Consider the following 17,341-nt stretch of genomic DNA (forward strand, 5'->3'; position numbering starts at 1 on the left):
CCCTGAACACACAAGGACAAAGGAACCTGGAGTAAAAAACTGCTGGAGGAGCTGAGGAGGTTAGACAGCATCTGTGGAGGTAAAGGGAATGTTGAGATCCTGCATCAGGATGATCGGGGAGGTGGTAGAAGCAGATATGATAGCAACGTTCAAGAGGCATTTAGACAGGCTCATGGACAGGTGGGGCGTGGATCATCTGCACATGGATGGGATTAGTTAGACTGGCATCATGGTCGGCACAGACATCGTAGGCTGAAGAGCCTGTTCCTGTGCTGTATTATTCTATATAAAATAATATGAGGCATAAATAGGATAGAGTCTTTTCCCAGGGTGGAAATGTCAAGTAGCAGAATCAGAGTTATACAGCACAGAAGCAGGCCTTTCGGCCCAACTGGTCCATGCTGACCAAGATGCCCCATCCAAACTAATCGCATTTGCCAGTGTTTAGCCCATAACCTTCTAAACCTTTCCAATCCATGTACCTGTCCAACTGTCTTTTAAAAGTTGTTATTGTACCTGCCTCAACCACTTTCTCTGGCAGCTCATTCCACACAGATACCACGCTCTGTGTAAAAAAAATTTCCCTTCAAGTTTCTAATAAATCTCTCCCCTCTCACCTTAACCTATGCCCTCTAGTTCTTGGTTCCCTTTACCTGGGAAAAAGACTGAGTGCATTCACCCTATCTATGCCCCTCATGATTTTATACACCTCAATAAGATCACCTCTCAGTCTCCTACACTCCAGGGAATAAAGTTGTAGCCTGTTTAACCTCTCTATATAATTCAGTCCCTCAAATCCTGGCAACATCCTTGTAAATCTTTTCAGCACTCTTTCCAGTTTAATAACATCTTTCCTACAGCAGGGCGACCAAAACTGAACACAATATTCCATGTGGCCTCATCAGTGTCCTGTACAACTGCACAGCTTTAAGGTGAGAGGGAAAGTTTAAAGGAGATTTGTGAGGCCATTATATTTCTTTAAAAAAAAGCGGTGGGTGCTTGGAACACTTAGATAGGAATGCTGGAGGGCAGGCGATGGAGGGATTCACACCATGTGTAGACAGATGGGATTAGTTTAAAACAAGCTGCTTGAGGAACTCAGCGGGTCGAGCAGCATCTATGGAGGGAGAGGAATTGCTGACATTGTGGGTCAATAGTCCTGATGCAGGGTCTCGACCCATAACGTCGACAACTCCTACCTCGCCACAGATGCTTCTCAATCCGCTGAATTCCTCCAGCAGTTTGTATTTTTTTTGCTCCAGATTCCAACATCTGCAGTCTCGTGTCTCTGGGATCAACTTACATTGGCATCATGGTTGGTACAGAAGCTCCTGTGGGCTACTAAGGGCTGAAACCTGGTAAAACTTTAGTAGAACTGCTGCAGTGAAACCACTTTATATAATTTCTCATTTGAAAACAACTCAGAATTCACCAGCAAAACATAATTAGACCCCACCTTACCTCATCCACCTGGCTATCACCCTCAACACTCTCCTACCCCTTCCCCTCACCTCCTTATACTGCCCATCTCCCATCTTGAAGGGTCTCGACCTGAAACAGCATCTGCCCATTTCCTTCCACAGATGCTGATCGACCCTCTGAGTTCTCCCAGCGGCTTGTTTTTTGCCCCAGATTCTGGCATCTGCAGTCTCGTGTTGTCATCCTGAACTATTGCTCTGCTAACTGGTGATCCAGGGAGACATGTACTTCCTTGCTGAGCCCACACCACAGAAGGTGGCTCAAGCCCAGCAGATTCAGTGATCCCAATGGCAAGAAAGGGCTGAGTGAATCTTTTCACTTACGTGGGGTAATTTAAACATGCACACTATTATCTTCAGTATTTGGAAGTAAATTTTTAGCACTACTTTTAATAGTTTTTGAGTGTTTGTAATATTCAAAAAGAACAATCTTAATGACAGCTGATAAATCTGGGGTCAGGGTCTCACTAGTAGGGCAGGGGTGAAACCAGCAGGTTGCACACAGAGAGGTCCTGTGCCAAAGCTGGGCTACTAGTGTGGGATTCAAGGAGCCAATAGCAAGCTTGGCCAGTGGAAGGTTCTGCCCAAGGCCTGTGTACAAAAGCAAAGTGTGAAAGCAAAAAGGTTCCATAACTCACCTACAAACCCATTGGGCCCAACCAGCTTTAGTGCTATTTTGTCAGCCAGGACTGAGGAGTTTCCGTGTGCAATGTTGGCGAAAGGTCCAGCGTGGACAAACACCGGAGTCCCCTATTAACAAGACAAAAACCCATCAACTCCCATTCCCCACTACTCAAAATTCATTACACATAAGTATCAGAGTCTGGGAGAACCTCAATAACTCACAAAGTACTTCTGTCAAAAGCATCCACCAAAGTCAGATCATAGGGTGCAGAAATGGTAAAGGTGCTAAAGATAGGGGTTGGTGATGTAAGTAAGATGGCAACTGATTAGGAGACAACCATCGGCAGGCAAGGTTCCAATAACTTCACAGACGAGGAAAAAGTGGTCAGCCACTGAGGGTTGAGGAGACAACATTTCTTCATTCAGAGGGTAGAGAATTCTTTGGAATCCTCTGCGGAGGCTGATTATCTTCAGATCAGAGATCAACAGATTTTTAGATGTTAAGGGAATCGTGGGATATGGCTCAGATTGCAATGCTATCTTTACACCATTCTACTGCTTTGTGCTTATCACTGTATTTATTATTACCACCTATACTATTTACTATGAGCTTCAGCTGAGCAAGGAATTTCATTGCACCTTGGTGTACATGACAATAAACTAATCTGGATCTGGATACAGGGAGAGGAGTAATATGGGCAGCCGATGGAAGTGTTGAGGAACTAGGAAGAATCTTTACCTAGGCTGTCCACATTCTGGACCTCATGTTAAACAAACCATTGGCCCACGTTGATCCAAGATAACATTTGCCTTTTTATCCCCATAGTTTAAGTCTTCTGTTTACTAACAGCAAGCCTCAGAGCACAGAAAGTCACACAGGTTCTAGAATTTCAATTAAAAGTTTGTCTTCCTTCTGATGCAAAAGTCAAAGATTTCACAAGACACACGTTAACGGATGTGAGTAAAACATCACAAACCTCCAATGTCTGCATGAGGTTGGGCTTAATGGCGTCCTTCATCAATACAGCAAGGGCTCCACTGATGCCCTGGAGCGAGAAACCAATAAATCACACCTTTAGTTTATCATTTGTACGCAATTACTAACAACCAATCTACTGAAAACATAGCAGGCTATTTAATTGAGAACATAGGTTGGAGAAGGGTTAATGGAGATCAGAATTAGGATCAGGTTTATCATCACTGACACGTCGTGAATCTTGTTGTTTTGCGGCAGCAGTACAGTGCAGGACATAAAAATTACTATAAAGTTACAAAAATAAATAAATAGTGCAAAAGAAGAATAACAAGGTGTTCATGGACCGTTCAGAAATCTGATGGCGGAGGGGAAGATGCTGTTCCTGAAATGTTGAGTGTGGGTCTTCAGGCTCCCGTACCCCCTCCCCGATGGTTGGACACCAAGAGAATTAAGTGTCACAGGGATCAGGTAGGAGAATGGACAAGGGAGTGGACGTGCCATCTAATTTAATGTCAAAGCAGCCTTGAGGGGCCGAATGGACAATTCCAGTTCCTAGTTATGTTTTTAAAATCTGAATCCAGTCATGAACAAGTAGTAGAAGCAGGAAAAACATCTGTACAAAACAGGAAAGGGATATGGGCCAAATGTACACGAAGGTGACTGACGCAGGAAGGAACCTTGGTCAGCGTGGAGGAGTTGGGCCAAGGGACGTGTCTCTCTGCTATACAACACTATGAATCTACGACTGGGCCTTTCCACCTATGCGTCTGTTCTGTCCGGCTGACCTCTGAGCTCAGTATGGCTTTCCTGCACTAATCTCTATCCCTCCATTCTCTAATATCTAAAATAAAATCAGTTAGAATATTGAACAGTACAGCACAGGAACCAGTCCTTCTGCACTGAACACAATGCCAGATTAAACACTCTTCTGCCTGGACATGATCCATATCCCTCCATCCCCTGCCTATTGATGTGTCTGTCTAACAGCCTCTTAAACCCCACTGTCGTATCTGCCTCCACCACCACCCCTGGCAGCCCGTTCCAGGCACCCACCACTTCCTGTGTAAGAAAAAACCTTGCCCAGCACATCTCCTTTAAACTTTCTCCCTCTCACCTTAAATGCATGTCCTCTAGTATTTGACATTTCTAACCTGGGAAAAAAATTCTGACTATCTTTTTGTTCCGTTTTTTTGTTAACTGATCATTTGTTCCCAAGGCAGTTTGTGGGACCTTGTGGGTAAAGCTGCACATCAGATACTATCCTTCAAAGCACTTTACTGTGCATTCCATGCTGTGAGCTTTGAGCCACTTTGGGTCCATTGAGTTCTAGGCTTACCAAATCATCCGTGGTGACAGGCTCTCCTTTCCTACTGGAAGCAACCACCATTTTCCCCAGCCGTTCCCTCATGTCCTTTAATTCGTCGGTCAGTGCCAGCACAGCCATGATCTCACTTGCCACTGTGATGTCAAACTGCGCCTAAAAAGGTGAAACACACAAATCAAAAGTTGTCATTCCCCAATCCTCCTGACCTGTTACAGGCCACTGCATTCAAATCACCTCCCGTCCTTCATTTCACACACGTTTCTCAGTCACGTTAAAAGAAAGCTCCCTCAACACTGTCCCATCAAACAATCCAAGGGCAGGGGCAGCACAGGCTAGAGAAAGAATATAGGGATCAGAATAATCTCCCTCATAAGCATACAGGGAACAAACCTGCCCTTTATGCAAAGGGTAGTGCATATTTGGAATGATAAGTACATGGATAGGAGAGTATTAGAGGGATATGGGCCCAACGCAGGCAAATGGGATTAGCTTAGATGGGCATCTTGGTCAGCATGGATAAGTTGGGCTGAAGGGCCTGTTTCCGTGCTGTACAACTCTGACTCTAAATGCAGGGGTAGGCCATTTGGCCCCTCGAGCCTGTACTGCCCTTCAACATGGTCTCAGCTGATCTTCTACCATAATGCCATTTTCCTTTGCCAATCCTGTTTCCATAGATTCCCTTAAGATCAAGTCTAAAGGTCTCCACTTTGAATATTCTTGGCAATTTGGTAAATCTATGCCGTACTTGCCCTAGACCCGGAACGGTTCACAGGATTCCAAGTGGGTGTCCAAGCAGAGCTTTGTGCTGCTGAACTGCTACATCTACCTTTTACACTCCAGTCCCCTCAATAGAAAGGTCAGCATTACATCAGCTTTTATGATTATTTCCCATTCTAGTCTGTGATTTTAGCAAAATAAGCTTACCACCCGTTCCCCACATCCATTTCCTCCATTCATCGCACCTCCCTTCCTCTCCAACTCACCTCGGACCTCTACTGCTTATAACTTTACCATTTTAAAAGTTCTCTGTCCTCTATCCAGCACAGATGACCACATTTACCCGTGTTGAAATCCGTTTGCCAATTTTACCATTCATGCCAGCTATTGCTAAACTACCCTTTATTATACTTGCACTGTTCCCAATGCCTTCCGTCTCTGCCACACTGCCAAAGTTGGATATGTGCCTATTTGTCCTGTCACTCAAGTCATCAACATGGTGAGTAGCTACGGCCCCAACACAAATCCCTGTGGAGAAGCTGAGCCTTTCTTCAGTCTACCACTTGGATGAGGAGGGAAAATGAAAGACTTACTGTTCTGGTGAATCCCTTCTCCGTGGGGGACTGGCCGATTGTTATCTTCCTCAGAAACCTGTCGTTGGTATCTATCACTTTAAAACAGAAAACATGCATTGTGTGATGATTGGTCCAGAAAGGTATCACTCTCCACATACACTGCCTGGCCTATTGGGTATTTCCAGCAGTTTGAGAATGTACCATCAACTTGCAGTCAGAGAAAAGAAAAACTCGATAGAAGCTTGGAATGAGCTCAAAGTTCAGGTCAGCAACGTCGCTATTTATGGATGCATCATGGTTTGGTACAGCAACTGCTCTACCCAGGACCACAAGAAACTGCAGAGAGTTGTGGACACAGCTCAGCACATCACGGAAACCAGCCTCCCCTCCATGGACTCTGTCTACACTTCCCGCTGCCTCAGCAAAGTAGCCAGCATAATCAAAGACCCCACCCACCCAGGTCATTCTCTCTTCTCCCCCCTCCCATCAGGCAGAAGATACAAAAGCCACGTACTGCCAGGCTCAAGGACAGCTTCTATCCCACCGTTATAAGACCATTGAACTATCCCCTAGTATGATAAGATGGTCTCTTGACCTCACAATCTACCTCGTTATGGCCTTGCACTTTATTGTCTGCCTGCACTGCACTTTCTCTGTAACTGTAACACCCTTATTCTGCATTCTGTTATTGTTTTCCCTTGTACTACCTCGATGCACTGATGTGATGAAATGATCTGTATGGATGGCATGCAAAACAAAGTTTTTCCACTGTACCTCGGTACATGGGACAATGATAATAAATCAATAAACCAAACAAAATGACTACGTCAGGCACTTTAGGCCAGACATTCGTAACACCAATGGCGAGAGTACCCAACTCTGGTTAAGTTTCTTTCTGATTCACTCCAGGTCTCAGCTGGGGTACGCAGAGGAGTTCTGATGAAAATTCTGATACAAGGTATTCAATCTGAAATGCTAACTCTCGCTTCTCCCTCCACAGATGCTGCTTGATGTGCTGAGTATCTCTAGCATTTTCTGTTTTACTTACCACTCTGCAGTAACTTGCTTTTTGGTTTCTCATATGCAATGAGGGGCTTGGGAGACACAATGGTCTCAAGGCCGTGGGAAACCATCACACAGCCAGCTGACTAAGCCATTACATTCACCACATCGTGCAATGTGTTCCGTAAAGCAGAGGACAAAACTGATACCTCGCTGCCAGGTGATAGAATCTGGTTCAATATCCAGCCTCACAAAGCAGTTTATCTCCTCGTCAGTCAGTGCACTGGGATCAGTTTTGCTGATTCCAAGTTTCTGGGAAAAAATAGTTACAGATTAGGAATTCACAAGAAACCAACAGAGTGGGAGACGGTAAACCACCAAGGGAAGTGCTAAATGAGTGCATACGGCGCTTGGAGTGTTGCGTGCAGTTCTGGTCACCTAGCTATAGGAAGGATGTGATTAAACTGGAAAGGGTACGGAGGAGATTAATGGGGATGTTGCTGAGATTGGACTTGGGTTACACGAAAGACTGGATAGCCTGGGGCTGTTTTCCCTCGAATGCAAAGGTTGAGGGGGGTGACTTTGTGGACGTGTGTGAAATTGTGAAGGGCGTGGATGTTCACAGTCTTTTCCCTGAGGTGGGGGAGTCTGGAGCTGGAGGTAGTGCATTTAGGGCGAGAGGGGGAAGGATTTGCAAGGGACCTGAGGGGCAAGATTTTCCACACAGATGGCAGTGGGTGTGTAGAGCAAGTTGTCAGTGGAAGTGGTAGAGGCGGGTAGTAATAGAGCATTTAAAAGACATTTGGACAGGTACATGGATAGGGAAGGTTCAGAGGGGATGTGGGCCACATGGGACCAGCTCAGACAGGCATCTTGGTCAGCATGGAAGAGTTGGGCTGAAGGGCCTGTTTCCCTGCTGTACAACTCTCTGATTGCCTTTATTTCCTGGAGGCCATGCCTGAATGGCCATCCTCAGTTTGCTGCCTTAGAGTTGAGCAGCTAGTGAGCTATTCAACTGCAGGACACAGAAGAATGCATTCGTTTCTATACCCTCAAAGGGTGAATGGAGCCCAATCCTAGTGGCTGGCTGAGGCCAGCAAAGCTCTGCACAGACAGGGAATCAAAGCAGTTTAACAGTCTGTTAGTTTTCCCTCAAGCCCAAGAGGCAAAGAGGAGAGTTGGTCCAATCCTCCTGAACTAATATTAAACCAATCTTCTCCTTCTGTTGATGCAAGGTTCAATTCTTCCAACACATTAATGGTTGCATCACAAAGAGGAACTGCAACAACAAGCGATGAAGTGCTTGGGATTTAGGAGGTGAAGGGACGATTAGATCGATATTGAGAGGAACTGATGGAGCAGATGGAAAGAGTTTGCTGGAGAGCTCAGGACCAGGGTCTAAAAAAAGGCAGCAGACCTTTTAGGAGTCAGCCCTGGAAACACAGATTTACGTAATGACTACAGCAGGCTCACAGACCATTCAGTTTATCACGCCAGCACCAATTCTACACAAGAGCAGCCCAGCTGAGCTCCATCCTCCACTCTCCCTCCATACAAATTTTTCCTGTTCGGATACTCATTCAGTTTCCTTCTGATTACTACAATTGAATCCGTCTCCACTTTCCCCCAGTACACCTTAACCACTTGCAGCTGTAAAAAAAAGTTGTTCCTCCTGGCTGAAATGGACTTCTGCTGTTTTTGCATTAAGACATGTACCTGTAACCTCTTTAGCTGAATGTCACTGAACGCCTTTACTCCTTTATTGGAAGGCACCAAACGGTTATACAAAGCCTGCAATGGAAGAGGGAGAGAGGGAGGAGAGATCGATTAACAAACTCTTCATTTCCAAATAGAGAGCTGGAGGACACATTCAGAGGTGACCATACCTTGTCAGACTGAGTGGCCTCGTGGAAAATGCGGGCATCGATAGCAGCAGCAACCAGATTATTAGCGGCAGTGATGGCATGGATGTCGCCTGTCAGGTGAAGATTGAACTGCAGGATAAAAGCAAAATGAGAAAACTTCACCACTCAAGAAAAAAAAATCACAGGAGGCATGTCTGCTCCCCTCCCATCCCCTCAACCCTGACCTCAGCTCTGGAGATGCTGGGAGGCAGTGAGGGCCTGTACTGTGCTGTAATATTCTATGTTCGATTTAGTGACACAACCATTGCCGAGTCCCCCACCATCAATATCCTGGGAGTCACCATTGTCCAAAGGATCAACTGGATCAGCCACTAGGGCAGGTCAGAAGCCGAGTATCCTTTGGCGAATCCTGACATCGTATGGGCTTTCCACACCAACAAAGTGATAGTATGTTCTCCACTTGCCTGGATGTGCACAGCTCCAAATAAGATCTGCATCACTCCAAACACAACAGCTGGTTGACTGTTACCCCCAGTCACCACCCTGAACATTCTGTCCCTTCACTAATGGAGCCCCACTGCTGCAGGCTGCTCCGCGGCTACTTGTATGGGCCAACTGCAGATGCTGGAATCTGGATGGGCCGCATAATCTTGCAATAGGCTGCTCTGACAGCCTCTCTCACATCCGTGACTCTACTCCTAGGAAGACAAAGGCAACACCTTCGTGGGAACGTCACCCCATCCGAGCCACACCACATCCCGACTTGGAAATATACTGCTTGATACTTCATCATCACTGGGTCTAAACACACCCACAGCACTGCAGTAAACACTTTTACCAAAGGTACCGGCAAAGGCTTCTTTTCAATAGATTCTGACCTTGCCAATGATACCCATATCCCCGATGATAAATAAAATCTCTAAAGTACCATGACACAGTACCTCTTCCATTGGGATAACCTGGGAATATCCACCGCCTGCGGCACCACCTGTAACACAAGACCAGAGAGCAGGGAATCATATGCAACCAGAGATACTTTCATTACCTCCTGCATTACAGGAAGATGAGATGCAAAAATAACAGGGCTGTTGTCATGGGAGACTTCAACTTCCAAAATATTGGTTGGCACCTCTTTAGTGCAAAAGGTTTAGATGGGGCAGAATTTGTTAGGTGTGTACAGGAAGGACTCCTGACACAGTATGTGGACAGGCTGACCAGAGGAGAGGCCATACTGGATCTAGTATTAGGCAATGAACCTGGTCAGGTGACAGACCTCTCGGTAGGCAAGCATTTCAGAGATAGTGACCACAACTCCCTGACCTCTCGCATAGCCATGGACAAGGATAGGAGTGGACGATATGGGCGAGTTTTTAATTGGGAGAGGGCTAATTACGATGGTATTAAGCAGGAACTTGGGAGTGTAAATTGGGAACAAATGCTCTCAGGGAAACGCACAACAGAAATGTGAAGGCTGTTTAGGAAACACTTGTGTGGGGTTCTGGATAGGTTTGTCTCAATGAGACAGGTAAAGGATGGTAGGGTAAAGGAGCCATGGTTGACAAGAGAGGGGAAACATTTAGTCAAGCTGAAGGAGGAAGCATACTTAAGGTTCAGGAAGCAAAAATCAGGCAGGACTCTTGAGAATTAAGGTTGCCAGGAAGGAGCTTAAGAAGGGACTTAGGAGAGCTAGAAGGGGACACGAGAAGACCTTGGTGAGTCGGATTAAGGAAAACCCCAAGGTGTTCTACACATACATGAAGAACAGTAGGATGACCAGGGCGAGGGTAGGACTCAGGGATAAATGTGGAAATATGTGCCTGGAGGTGGAGGAGGTAGGGGAGGTGCTTAACAAATACTTTACTTCAGTGTTCACTAGGGAGAGACACTTTGACGTCAGCGCAGAACAGGCTGACGTGCTGGAACATTTTGAGGTTAAGAAAGAGGCAGTGTTGGAGCTTCTGAAAAACATTAGGATAGGTAAGCTCCTGGGGCCAGACAGGATATACCCCAGGTAGCTACAGGAAATGAGGGAAGAGATTGCTGGGGTGTTAACAATGATATTTGCGTCCTCCCTGGCCACAGGAGTGGTACCAGGGGATTGGACACTGGCAAATTTGTTCCCTTGTTCAAGAAAGGTAATAGGGATAATCCTGGGAATTATAGACCAGTGAGATTTATGTCAGTGGTGGGAAAACTATTGGAGAGCATTCTTAGGGACAGGATTTACGAGCATTTGGAGAAGCATAGTCTTATTAGAGATAGTCAGCATGGCTTTGAGGGGCAGGTTGTGCCTCACAAGCCTGATTGAGTTTTTTTTTTGAGGAGGTGACAAAATAAATAGATGAAGGTAGAGCAGTGGATGTGGTGTATATGGACTGTAGTAAGGCATTTGACAAGGTTCCCCATGGTAGGCTCATACAGGAAGTCATGAGGCATGGGATCCACAGAGACTTAGCTGTGTGGATTTGGAATTGGCTTGCCCACAGAAGGCAGAAGGTGGTGGTAGATGGAGAGTATTCTGCCTGGAGATTGGTGACCAGTGGTATTCGGCAGGGATCTGTTGTGGGACCCCTGCTCTTTGTGATTTTTATGAATAACTTGGATGAGGAAGTGGAGAGTTGGATTGGTAAGTTTGCAGATGACACGAGGGTTGGAGGGATTGTGGATAGTGTAGAAGGTTGTCATAGTTTACAACAGTATATAGACAGGATGCAGAGTTGGGCATAGAAGTGGCAGGTGGAGTTCAACCTGGACAAGTGTGAAGTGATACACTTTGGAAGATCGAACATTAAAGTGGAGTACAAGGTTAATGGCAGGATTCTTAGCAGTACAGAGAAACAGAGGGATCTTGTGGTCCAAGTCCATAGATCCCTCAAAGTTGCTGCACAAGTTGATAGGTTGGTTAAGAAGGCGTATGGTGTGCTGGCCTTCATTAGTCAGGGGATCGAGTTCAAGAGCCATGAGGTATTGTTGCAGCTCTATAGAACTCTGGTCAGACCACACTTGGAATATTGTGTTGAGTTCTGGTCACCTCATTATAGGAAGGATGTGAAACTTTAGAGAGGGTGCAGGGAGATTTACCAGGATGCCACCTGGATTTGAGAACATGTCTTATGAGGAAAGGTTGAGCGAGCTAGGGCTTTTCTCTTTGGAGTGACGCAGGATGAGAGGCGACTTGATAGAGGTGTATAAGATTATGAGGGGCATAGAGTGGACAGACAGCACTTTCTCCCCAGGGCAGCAATGGCCAATACCAGAGGGCATCAGTTTAAGGTCAGAGGAGGAAAAGTTTAGGGGAGATGTCAGAGGTAGGTTCTTTACACAGAGAGTGGTGGGTGCCTGGAACACACTGCGAGGGGTGGTGGTAGAGGCTGATACAACAGGGACATTTAAAAGACTCTTAGATTTAAAAGACTTTTGGTTGTTGAAGGGTCGTATTCTGAGTGGAGGTTGGTGACCAGTGGTGTACTTCAGGGATCTGTACTGGGACCCTTACTATTTGTGATTTTTATAGATGACCTGGATGAGGAAATGGAGGGGTGGGTTAGTAAGTTTGCAGATGACACAAAGGTTGGGGGTGTTGTGGATAGTTTGGAGGGCTGTCAGAGGTTACAGAGGGACATAGATAGGATGCAAAGTTGGGCTGAGAAGTGGCAGATGCAGTTCAACCCAGATAAGTGTGAGGTGGTTCATTTTGGTAGGTCAAATATGTTGGCGGAATATAGTCTTCATGGTAGGACTCTTAGCAGTGTGGAGGATCAGAGGGATCTTGGGGTCCGAGTCCATAGGACGCTCAAAGCAGCTGCGCAGGTTGACTCTGTTGTTAAGAAGGCATATGGCGTATTGTCCTTCATCCATCGGGGAATCGAATTTAGGAGCCGAGAGGTATTGTTGCAGCTATATAGGTCCCTGGTCAGACCCCACTTGGAGTATTGTGCTCAGTTCTGGTCGCCTCACTACAGGAAAGATGTGGAAGCAACAGAGAGGGTGCATTTACAAGGATGCTGCCTGGGATGCGGAGCATGCCTTATGAAAGCAGGTTGAGGGAAGTTGGCCTTTTCTCCTTGGAGAGACGGAGGATGAGGGGGGACCTGATAGAGGTGTATAAGATGATGAGAGGTATTGATAGGGTAGATAGTCAGAGGCTTTTCCCCAGGGCTGAATCGGTGGCCACAAGAGGACACAGGTTTAAGGTGCCGGGGAGCAGATATAGAGGAGATGTCAGGGGTAAGTTTTTTTACTCAGAGAGTGGTGAGTGCGTGGAATGGGCTGCCAGAAATGGTGGTGGAGGCGGATACGATAGGGTCTTTCAAGAGACTGTTGGATAGGTACATGCAGCTGAGTAAAATAAAGGGCTATGGGTAAGCCTAGTAATTTCTAGGGTAGGGACATGTTCGGCACAGCTTTGTGGGCTGAAGGGCTTGAATTGTGCTGTAGTTTTTCTATGTTCTATGTTCTAGATAGGCACATGAACGTAAGAAAAATGGAGGGTTAAGGGGTGTGTAGGAGGGAAGGGCTAGATTGATCACAGTTTATATAGGTCGGCACAATATAGTGGGCCGAAGGGCCCGTACTGTGCTGTTTTATGTTCTGTTCTATATTCCAAGATGGGAAAAAAGAGGCTTGGTCACACCCCCATCTTAAAAGTCCAAGTGCCCAAACAGAAGTAGTAATTTCTCGTCATCGCAGTCCTGAATGGCCAACTCATCTTGAGATGGTTTCCCCTGGTTCTAGATGCTCCAGCTGGAAGCAAATCCTCTTGGTATCCACCCTGCCAAGCTTTCTCATTTTAATCATTTTAGTACAACCCACAGTTAGCATTAAGCAGAACTACCATTGTAACAAAGTGATTCCACATCCCAGGGGAACTACAACTGGAGTTAAGACACGGGTCACCCATGATCCACAGAGCTGAATGACCTCCCCTGATTTTGAGATCACTCAAGGGCCGTCCAGAGATCGTGGACTTGTTTGGTAACCTACTGGGTAACTTAATAGGTCGAGTATGGTAACATACTGGTTATTTTACTGAACCGGTAATCTAGTGACCTGAACCAATAATTCAAATCCCAGCATAAGGATTTTAAATTAAATCAATGTAAAATTAAAAAGCCAGTACCAATAATCATGACCATGTTGTAAAAATCCATTTGGTTCCTTTAGTGAAGAAAATCTGCCCTCCTTACCGAGTCTGGTCCATATATGGCCCCACACCCATTATGCTTGACTCTGCTAGTAGGGGCAGTAACTACCCAAACTTTGCAATGAATAGAAAATAAACTTGTGGCTGGAATGAACTGCTACCTTATATTCCTGCTACTTGGAGGAGTCTAACTTGGCAGGAGGGTGCTGGTGTACGAAGTACAGTGGCTGTGCAGCAGGTGGGGAGATCGACTCAAGTGCAGAGGATAAATCAAACGTCCAGTGGGTAGAGTAGACAGAGGAAGGTTACAGAGAATAGGGAGGTGCTGGTTGGCTCATCTCCTTTTACTTTAATGAAAGGAGCATCACAGGTAACTCAGATAAGCTTGGAGCATGGATCAGCACTTGGAATTATGATGTGACTGCAGTCATGGAAGGGTAGGTCTGGAAGCTTAATATTTTGAGGTATAGAAGTTTCAGACATGAAAGCAAAACAGGAGGGGTGCTGCACTGCTGATCAGGGAAAATATCACGGCAGAGAGGATATCCTCGAGGCATCTCCCAATGAGGCTATATGGGTAGAGCTGAGGAATAAGAGAGGGATGATCACTGTGCTGGGGTTATATTATAGGCCTCCCAATAGTAAGTGCGAATCCGAGGAATAGATATGTAAGCAAATCGCAGAAAGGTGCAAGATCAGTGGGGAATTTTTAGTTTCCTAGTATTGACTGGGATTGCCTTAGTGCAAGGGGCTTAATTGGGGCGGGATTTGTTAAATTCATCCAAGAGTTTTTTGAGATAATACGTCGGAAGTCCTACTAGAGATAGGACAGTATTTGATGTTATCTTAGGAAATGAAACTGTGTAGGCGGTGGAAGTGTTGGTGAGCGAACACGATGGAAACAGTGCCCATAATTCTGTAAGTTTTGAAGTAGTTAGAGAAAGGGATGAGGTCGGTCCTCAAGTTAAGATTCTAAATCGGATGGAGACTGATTTCAATAGTGTAAAGAGGAAGTAGATGCTGAAAGTAGATTGGAAGCAGATGCTTACATGTAAAACAACAGCTGACAAGTGGGAGTCTTTAAAAAAAGAGGGTTAGCAAGAGTTCAGGGACACTATGTTCTGGTAAGGGTGAAGATTAGGGAACCTTGGATGACAAAAGTCTCTCATTACTACCATCGGGGAGGAGGTACAGGAGCCTGAGACCCACACTCAACGTTTCAGGAACAGCTGCTTCCCCTCCGCCATCAGATTTCTGAACGGCCCATGAACCATCTTGTCATTCCTCTTTTGCATAATTTCATTTATTTTTTGGTAACTCACAGTAATTTTTATGCCTTGCACTGTACTGCTGCTGCAAAACAACAGATTTCATGACAATATGTCAGTGATAATAAACCTGATTCTGACAAAGGTTATTGAAGGTTTGATCAGGAATATGACAGGCACAGGCGACTAGAACAGAGACTCGAGGAACGTAGAGGGTGTAAGAGAGAACTGGAACTAGGAGGGCAAAGAAAGGGGCCTTGAAATATCCTTGATAAGTAACATGAAGAAAAATTCCAAGACATTCTACAAGTATACCAGGAGCAAGAGGGTAGCCAGGGAAAGAGTGGGTCCCCTTAGGGATAATCTGTGTGTGTAGCCAGGAAATGTGGGCAGGTCCTAAACAAAGAAGGACACAGAAGACAGTTAAGTTCAGGAGGGGGCACATTGAGGCATGTCGGTGTTAAGAGGGTAGAGGTGTACAATCACTATGTTTAAGAGACACTTAGACAATACTTGAATAGGAAAGGCATAGAAGGATATGGGCCTAATTGGGGCAAATGGGATTAGTGTAGATGGACAAAATGGCTGGCATGGACGTGGTGGGCTGAAGGGCCCGTTTCTGTGCTGTACAACTCTTACACAAAGCGCATTCTGCACAGAATGGCTGCCAACATACCACCACAATCTGAAATGTGCATTTCTTTAACTTCTAGCATAGAAACACACCCTGAAGCTTTCCAAAGAACCACAAATAAAAAAAACTCTACGGGCAAATGAAAGTGGGTGTTTAGCTACCTTTCTTATGACCGATTCAAGACACGGCCATAGATCTAGAAGCGGCTTCTGGTTACACAACATGGATGTTATCCATTTATGAGATCAAAATACGAACCAGCCCACTCACACGTAAAAGCAAGTCATAACCAGAGTGGAGGCTGAATCAGATTACATTGGGGGTTACCTTTAATTCCAAAGGTGGGGCCTTGGGATGGTTGTCGGACACAGGCGAACACATTGATGTCCAAGTGAGCACCGATGGCCTGAGCCAGGCCGATTGTCGTGGTGCTCTTGCCTTCGCCCAGGGGAGTTGGGGTGATGCTGCAGTAGAAACCAGTAGTGTTACTTCAATACTGCATCCACCCCACAACCCTCCAATAAAGGCTTGATTCAGAAGACTTAAGAAAGATGACCCTTACCCTGTGACAACAACATATTTCCCATCTGGCTGGTCCTTTAGTCGTTTAAGAGTGGTCAGAAGTACCTTGGCCTTCGATTTGCCATAGAGCTCCACTTCATCAGATAACAAACCAACTTCCTTGGCCACGCGGCTGATGTGCTTTGGTGCACAAGACCGTGAAATGACAATGTCACTGGTGGGAAGTAACGATTTTTAAAATGAGCAAAATTCAAACAGATCCAATGCACTAACTTCAAATTCACATCACCTCTCCAGAAGGAGAGGCAAGAGACTGCAGATGCTGGGATCTGGAGCAAATCAACTAACTGCAGGAAGAACCAGCGGGTCAGGCAGCATCTGTGGAGGCAAGCGGTTGGGACCCAAAACATCAACCAACCCCTAGTCTCCACAGATGCTGCCTGACCCACTGAGTTCCTCCAGCAGTGTGTTTTTTTTGCACCTCTCCTGAAGGCTTGGATGACTGTGGATCTGTTATTCTGAGCATACCAGCAGTCCAGGAGCCTGACATCGAAGCTCTGATAGGTAGCCCTGTCTCGAGCGAGTCTGAGAGAGCGCTGCGTCCCTCTCCAAAGCTGCCAGCATATAATCCGGACCCACACCAGTGCAGCACCGGTGAGACATTAAACTGGGGCTCACTGCTCTCTCAGACTGAAGATATCTTTATTAGTCACATGCACATCGAAACACACAGTGAAAAGCATCTTTTGTGTAGAGTGTTTTGGAGGAAGCCTGCAAGTGTTGCCACGCTTCTGGCGCCAACATAGCATGCCCACAACTTCCTAACCCGTATGTCTTTGGAATGTGGGAGGAAACCGGAGCACCCAGAGGAAACCCACGCAGACACAAGGATCCCATGGCACCATTTAGAAGCAGTGAAAAAGTTCTCCCTAAAATCCTGCCCAATATTTGATCCTCAACCACTATTAATAAACGGTCTAGCAATTGTCATGTTTTTGAGGGGTCTTGCCATGTGGAACTTGTCAGCGTCGTTTCCCAAGTTAGAACAGTGACTGCACTTTGAAAGTATTTCATTAGCTGGCTGCCCTGTAGGGATGAAAGGCACTGCAAGCTTTAAACAAACTGATGGACAGACTGAACGAACAAGAGGCCATTCAACCCCACAGGCTTGCTGTGAATTCCAGGGCAAATTTGGTCTGTACACTTAGCAAGG

General features: G+C 45.9%; 1 protein-coding gene across 2 annotated transcripts in view; it reads right to left on the reverse strand.

Moving 5' to 3' along the window:
- mthfd1b (methylenetetrahydrofolate dehydrogenase (NADP+ dependent) 1b) overlaps nucleotides 1-17,341 on the reverse strand; it is a 70,020-nt gene that overhangs the window by 24,667 nt on the left and 28,012 nt on the right. For both annotated transcript variants that reach the window (XM_052015171.1, XM_052015164.1), the window contains exons 11-20: nucleotides 16,169-16,342; nucleotides 15,934-16,070; nucleotides 9,503-9,549; nucleotides 8,583-8,690; nucleotides 8,413-8,487; nucleotides 6,906-7,008; nucleotides 5,713-5,789; nucleotides 4,415-4,555; nucleotides 3,080-3,148; nucleotides 2,117-2,228 (exon numbers count right to left, since the gene is read on the reverse strand). In XM_052015171.1, coding sequence (XP_051871131.1) covers nucleotides 2,117-2,228; nucleotides 3,080-3,148; nucleotides 4,415-4,555; nucleotides 5,713-5,789; nucleotides 6,906-7,008; nucleotides 8,413-8,487; nucleotides 8,583-8,690; nucleotides 9,503-9,549; nucleotides 15,934-16,070; nucleotides 16,169-16,342 — 1,043 coding nt within the window. The remainder of the gene's footprint in view (nucleotides 1-2,116; nucleotides 2,229-3,079; nucleotides 3,149-4,414; nucleotides 4,556-5,712; nucleotides 5,790-6,905; nucleotides 7,009-8,412; nucleotides 8,488-8,582; nucleotides 8,691-9,502; nucleotides 9,550-15,933; nucleotides 16,071-16,168; nucleotides 16,343-17,341) is intronic.

Source organism: Pristis pectinata, chromosome 1 (assembly GCF_009764475.1).
Source record: "Pristis pectinata isolate sPriPec2 chromosome 1, sPriPec2.1.pri, whole genome shotgun sequence".
Classification (NCBI taxonomy): Eukaryota; Metazoa; Chordata; class Chondrichthyes; order Rhinopristiformes; family Pristidae; genus Pristis; species Pristis pectinata.